Raw genomic sequence first — 6747 nt, 5'->3', positions numbered from 1 at the left:
CTCTGGTGCTCTTTCCAGACTACATAACTCCATCTGGCCCAGCCCTGAGCCCTCTGTGCTGGAGGTGACTGTCCTGCTTTTTCTTCTCCACATTTGGGAGAAGTCCCTCCAGGACTGAACTTGGTGTCTCTCAGGGTTCCCATTCTCCCAGCAGGGACAGAGCGGGCTGCAGGAAGGTATTGCAGCAGGACACAGTTGGGAAAAGGCAATTGATCAAATTGAGCAGTATTGGCTGAGTGACAAAGCTTTGTGGGGTATTGAGTTGGGCTGGGGGGCTAGGGTGGACCTTTGAGAGTAGCACAGGGTACTACGTGTTCACACACACATGCATGAGACTTACAGTGCGTTTCTGAGCTTTGAGGCTGCAAATGCCCCCGCTACCCCAGACTCCCAGCCTGGTTGAGCCTGCATTTCAGGTTTGCAAGTGTTTCAGGTGGTAGAGTCCCCATGAAGCTTTGTGCATGGGTCTGCATTTGTGCGTTGGTGGCTGTGTGTTCATGTGCCTCTCAGGACGTGCCTGGCCTCAGTTTTGAGGGTTTTTGGGATCTGTGTTTTCCTTCTGGCTCTCTGCACGTATAGAAGGGTGGGGGTGTGGGGTGCTCACAAAGCTGGATGTGCCGCATCTAACTCCATGGAAGGCCTGGCTTTCCGAGGGTCCTAGGTTCCCAGGCTATGCGGGAGGACTGTGGGTAGGGACCCCAGGCGAGCCGCTGAGGGCTGGGGGCGGGGCGGCCCGGCTGCCTCAGTTCGGCGAAGTTGGCGGCGCGGAGGCTGGCCCGGGACTCGCCCAGAGCCCAGGGGAGGAGGGAGAAGGGGAGGGTCGCGGCCGGCCGCTATGGGGCCGGGGGCCCGGGGCCACCGCCGCCGCCGTCGCCCGATGTGGCTGCCGCTGCCACCGCCGCCCATGAGGGCGCTGCCCCTGCTGCTGCTGCTAGCGGGGTCGGGGGCTGCAGGTGAGGGGCCGGGACCCGGCGGACGGGGTAGGGGCGGGGATGAGGAAATGCAAAGCCCCCCAAGTCCGGGGCTGGGCACGGGGATCCTGGGAGCCAGGGATCAGAGTCCGAGCAGGAGCCCGGAGCTGCGTGCTAGTCCTGCGGGGGAGTTCCAGAGTCTCATAAGGGTGAGGACTCCAGAGGCCCCTGAGCGATCGGGGCTGTAGAGGAAGGGATCCAGGAGTTCGTGACTTGGAGCTCGAGGTGCGGGAATCAGAGACTCAATGTTCGGGGTGTGGAGGATACTAAGACTCCCGGCTCACCCCTATCCCGTTCCCGCCTAGAGTCTTAGAAAAGTTGTTATTGGGGCCCAAGTACCTCTAGGCCGGCGACCCCTCGCACAAAAGCTTCCCCCCTCCCCCAGACACCCCCGGGCGCGCTGGACCGGGCGGGGGGCGGGGAGGGGCGCGAAGTTCTTGGAGCTCAGAACTCAGAGAAAACTTCCCAGGCCGGAGCGCGGTAAGACCCGGAGCCGGATATGGATCTGGAGCCACTGCGGTGCCGGCGTTTCCCCCCCGCCTCCCCGTCCTGCTTGCTCCACGGCCCGGGGGGACCAGGTAGCCCCGGAACCCCGCCCCTGCTCGGAGAGGGGAAGGGGAGAGGGCCAACGTGCTCCCCTTCGGCTTCAGCACTCAGTCTCCAAGGCCAGAGCCCCTCCCCAGCCGGCCAGGCCCCTCTGCCCCTCCTGCTCTCCTCTCTCCCCTCCCCCGCTCGGGACAATGGCAGCGCCGTCTAGACACCCCCTCCCCCCGGCCAGCCTCGCGCTTTCTTTGCCAGACAAAGCAGGACCTGCGGCTGGGCCAGAGCGGGGGGCTGCGGGGGCGCCCCCCACCGCCACTGGAGGCCTGGTTGGCGGGGGAGGGGCGGGGACCGAGAGCCCTGGCCAAGGGTCCTGGGCGCAACTCTGGGCAGGGATGGGGTTGCGGGAGGGAATGGGAGGTAGAAGGGGTAGGAGCGGCTGTCCCCGCCGGACCAGCACATTCAGACATGGCCTGTCACACCCTCAACTGGCATGCACAAATACAGAGATGCAAACATGCACACACACACACACACACAGACATAGCTCATTGCAAGATGTGCAGGCAGCTCACACTTGACATGCACATACACAGTCAAATATGATCACACATCACGTGCATCTCTAGCCCAAGGCCTGGCACACATGCAGCCTGCACACACTCAGACACTTACAGGCACAGATTCAAGGACATGCCTACTTCTAACTCACATGTGTAGAAAGACAGGGACATCTAACCTATACACACACACCAGTGCACACACAGGTCACACAGAGCTGTACACCCAGATATATGGTTCACTGAGTACATAGATGCATAACACATGTAGCCTGGATACATACAGCACACACATCTGAACCCTCTGCATGGGGGGGGGCTTCACATACTCAGCCACAATCACACTGACATGCATGTGCAGACTCATATTTAGCTCCACAGGTACACAACAGATGCATGCCCAAGCACACAGGAAGAGTGACACAAGCACATAAATGAGTGTATAGCCCATGTCACAGAACCTCCTATGTGCGTTCACAAACTTCCACTGTCTGTAGGGGACAGTGTCCTTCCTGTCCACTTGTCCCAAGAAGAAGGGAATACATGCCATGTGGGCCCATTCTCATGTCTAGTTTAATTCATCTGTCTCTCACTATCTCCCTTTCTATCTCTGCCTTTCTCCTTTTCCTTCACTCTGTCTACCTGCTTCTAGTTTCCTCTTTTATGTCTGTCTCTGTTTTTCTCAATCTCCCTCCATCTCTCTCTGACATACACACATGCACTGTGGACCCACACCAGCCCACAAACACCATTCTCCACTAGCTCAGACCCAGCCACAACTCTGACCCTTCTGGTAGGACAGTTAGACTATGCCATACTTCAGAGGGACATAGCCCTTAGGGATGGCAGTACTGGACAGGGCAGCACATGTCTTGTGCCAGCTGCCCCTCCCTTCAACACACATCCTATCCTGCAACATACAATGCTCCTGCCCCTGGAAATTCTGTGCTCACTAGTGGTTCATGCCTCAGCCCTTTTCCCAAGAGTCTGCCCAGCTGGAGTACATGCCTGACTTCAGGGGAAGGAAGACCTTTCCTTGAATTCTAGGCTCTAGAATTCAAATTCTCTCTGCCTCTCTCCCCCCCCACCCCGTTACCCCGTGATCTGGGCATGAAGCCCCAGACCTCCCTTTAACACTCACTTTCTACCTTGGCACCCCCTCCATTCTGTACATCTTGGTTCTGGCAGCTTCATGAGCCCCACATCTGGCACAAGTCAGCCCCTCCTCCTGCCCGCCCCTGCCTTGTGGTTCCCAGGGCTGGAGCTGGCAGGGACAGCTGCAGCCCCAACAGCTGGGGCTGAGGTGGGGGGGCCGTGGGAACCATGGGTGGGGGGGCTTATTGCACCCACAGAGACACCCCCAGTCCAGTGCAGCTGTTGCCTGGTGGAGGCTGGGAGGGGGTCTGTCAGGGGTTCCTCGGCACCTGGCTGACCACCACCCCAACCTTCCTTCACACCCACACAGCCCCCCCTTGCCTGGATGGAAGCCCGTGTGCAAATGGAGGCCGTTGCACCCAGCTACCCTCCCGGGAGGCTGCCTGCCTGTGAGTGCCTGGCGCAGAGCCATCAGTGGGCCCTGTGTGGGGAGGCGGTTTGTCTTCCTCTGCTTCTGTGTCCAGCATGGATGTCTTTACCACTTCCTACATGTGTGTGGCTTGGGGAACCTCTTGTGTTTCCCTATCTGAAATTGAGTAGGGGCTCTGGAGTCTGCCTGGCCTGGGTTCAAATTCCACGTCATATTGCTGACTGGCTGGGAATTAAACCCTTTAAGTTTCAGGGCCCTGGTCTAGAAAATGGGCTCAGTAATCCCAACTTCAAAGAGTTTTTGGCCACCTAAAGTCATATGTTAACCCCTCCCCCACCATGAGACAGGTATTATGCAATCAACAAACTTTCAGGGACCAATGGCAGTGGATGGGCAGGGGTGAGGACACCACTGACACCCTCCCTTATCTCAATATTCAGTGTGAGTGGGCACAGGATGTGTATAATACAGTCCTGCTCTTCCACTTTCTTGCTGGGTGATTCGGGCTAGTTACTTCCTCTCTCTGAACCTCACTGTGTCTCCGAAATAGTGCATCTCCCTGGCTTGTGACTGTGAAAAGAGAAAGGGCTTGCAAAGAGCTGAGCTGAAGCAGACAGAGCTCTGTTTGTTTGTTTTGCAGTTTTTTTTTTTTTTTTTTTTTTGGCTGGGACTGGGTTTGAACCTGTCACCTCCGGTATATGGGACCAGTGCCCTACTCCTTTGAGCCACAGGTGCCACCCCAGAGCTCAGTTTGAATTCTGGGTTCTGAGACATGCTGAGCTAGTGCTTCAAGCTTTCCTAGCCTCAGTTTTTGCATCTGGAAAATGGGCCAGTAATAACTCCTTTCGGGTTAATTAGAAGACTCTTCATACGATGTGCTCAGCATACTGCTCAGCATACATTAAATGCTCAGTAAATAAGTATTATTATTATAAATAATGATGGCGGCACACAGGAAATAAGAACTCCAAGAGGGAACATTTCAAGGTTATGGAGAAATGCTTAACTCCTTTTATGCTATAATTAGTAATAGCAGTACACCCAGCAACCATTACTTAATGCAACATTTATTCAACATTATGTGTGCAGGCACTGGATGAGATCCCAAGCTGGATGGGATCTGGGGTGACTTTAGACCCAGAGGATCTCCTTTGAAATTACACACTCGCACTTGGCTGGAGCCCCACTTAGGCTTATCTGTGTGGACGGCTAAGCGTGGCTGGTCGGGTTGTTTCTAGGGGAGGAGGTCTGCAGGTCTGCGATTGTCGGGCTGGGGGAATGTGACCTTACCAAGCGCCACTCACCTAGGCGCCTCCGCACTGGGGCCGGGCGCCTGCGCAGTGCAGCTCCGCGCCTGGACTACTGCCGACAGGTGAATGCGCCCCCGGGTGCCCCGCCCTCCCCAACAGGTGAATCACCGGCACGCGCGGCTCCCGGAGCCTGGATCACCCGGAGTGGAGCGGGCTCTGTCCCCAGAGTTGGGCTGTGGGAATCGCTCCCTACACCGCCCCCCCATCCGCTTTTCCAATCTCTTTCAAGGTGTCAAATATTCACGTCCTTTCGAGGATGCCCCAAACTCTCACCCCACCTATGGACACCCCACGTCTCGTCCCCAAAGTAGGCTCCTGAGCTCTTATCCCTCTCTCCTAGTGCTCATCTCCCTGGCTACATCCCCGCAAGCCTGCGTTTTCCCCTCGTTCTCCCCCAAAGTTCAGGCCTTGGGGCGGGGCGCGGCGCGGGCTGGTGCTGGAACCGGCCCGACCGGTCGCCGGGCGCAGAGCGTGGGAACCCGCCCGGGGCGTCGGGAGGGGGCAGCGCGGGTAGCGCCCTGTCTTGGAGGTGGGACCTGTAGTCCTCCACGCCCAGCGCAGAGCGCCCCCTCCCGGCCCACGGTCATGGTTGCCCTGCGGGCCTTTGGGGAGGAGGCTGAGAGCTGGGCCCTTCCTGCCTAAAGACACCCGCACCCCAGCTCCGCCATGCCCTGACCTGTTTAGCTGAGGGCCAGGGTGGAAGGGGAGGGGATCTTGTGGGTGATGCTAAAGACTGAGTCACTTGCTTGAGTTCAGTCCCAGGCTCTGGGACAATCCAGAGGGAGGGGACTGACCCCAGGGGTAGGGGAAGAAGGGTGGGATGAGGGTAGGCAGCGACGGGGGCGGAGCGTGGATCCTCTGGAGATTTTCTGTCTTAAAACAACCCTTCCCAAATCTTATTTCTCCCCACTCAAAGGCTGCCGTGGTGGACTTGGGAAGGGAGCTGCAGGTTGTAGGGCCATCCTCCAAGATAAAGGCATCAACCATGGGAGGCTGTATGTGTCCGAAGGACTATGGGAGTCTTTGCATCTGTCTGTGTGAGAGTTGCCCATATCAGTGTGGGAGGTTGTGAGTTAGTTCCTTGATTGTTTGGCAATTCAAAGGATCTAGTTGGTATGTCCTTCTGTGTGTGCCTGGCTGGTAGACTTTTCATTTGCTATTCCCTCCACTTGGAATCCTCTTCCACACACACAGTCCCACGGCCCCCTCCTTACTTTCTGTCAGTGAAAATATAATACACATCTCCTCTCTCCACCCTTTTCCCATCGTTCTATTCCTCTTTGTTTGTCTATTAGTTTTCTGTAACAAATTACCACAAATTCTCTAGCTTAAACAATAGGAATTTATCCTCTTGCAATTCTAGATTTTAGAATTCTGAAATTAAAGTGTTAGCAGGGCTGAGCTCTCTCCAGAGGATCCAGGGGAGAATTCTTCACTACCTTTTCTGGCTTCTGGTGGCTCTAGGTGTTCCTTGGTTTGTGGCTACAAGTTTCCAATCTCTGCCTGTTTCTGCATGGCTTTTTCTTCATTCTCTCTCACAAATACCCTTCTGTCTCTACTCTTGTCATTGGATTTAGGCCCCACCTGGATAACTCAGGACAATCTCTTATTGACAGGTCTCTGTCAATAGGAATATAGCAGTAAACACAATAAAAGTTGTCTCTACCCTCAGGATCTGCACAGCCAGGTCCAGACAAAGAGAATATATACAAATGACAAATTAATATACATGACAGATCTCTTATTGACTGTCAATAAGAGATTGTCCTGAGTGATCTCTGCAAAGATCCTTTTTCTTTTTTCTTTCTTTCTTTTTCTTTTCTTTTCTTTTTTTTTTTTTT

At 55.5% G+C, this 6747-nt stretch overlaps 1 protein-coding gene across 1 annotated transcript in view; it reads left to right on the top strand.

Annotated features, from left to right (window-relative positions):
• The first annotated feature begins 835 nt into the window (after positions 1-835).
• NOTCH3 (notch 3) overlaps positions 836-6747 on the top strand; it is a 36147-nt gene continuing 30235 nt past the window's right edge. The window contains exons 1-2 of the mRNA XM_003796505.2: positions 836-953; positions 3537-3615. Coding sequence (XP_003796553.1) covers positions 836-953; positions 3537-3615 — 197 coding nt within the window. The remainder of the gene's footprint in view (positions 954-3536; positions 3616-6747) is intronic.

Source organism: Otolemur garnettii, unplaced genomic scaffold (assembly GCF_000181295.1).
Source record: "Otolemur garnettii isolate 467f Iridium unplaced genomic scaffold, OtoGar3 scaffold00105, whole genome shotgun sequence".
NCBI classification, from domain to species: domain Eukaryota; kingdom Metazoa; phylum Chordata; class Mammalia; order Primates; family Galagidae; genus Otolemur; species Otolemur garnettii.
This window is presented reverse-complemented; position numbering and strand designations above follow the sequence as displayed.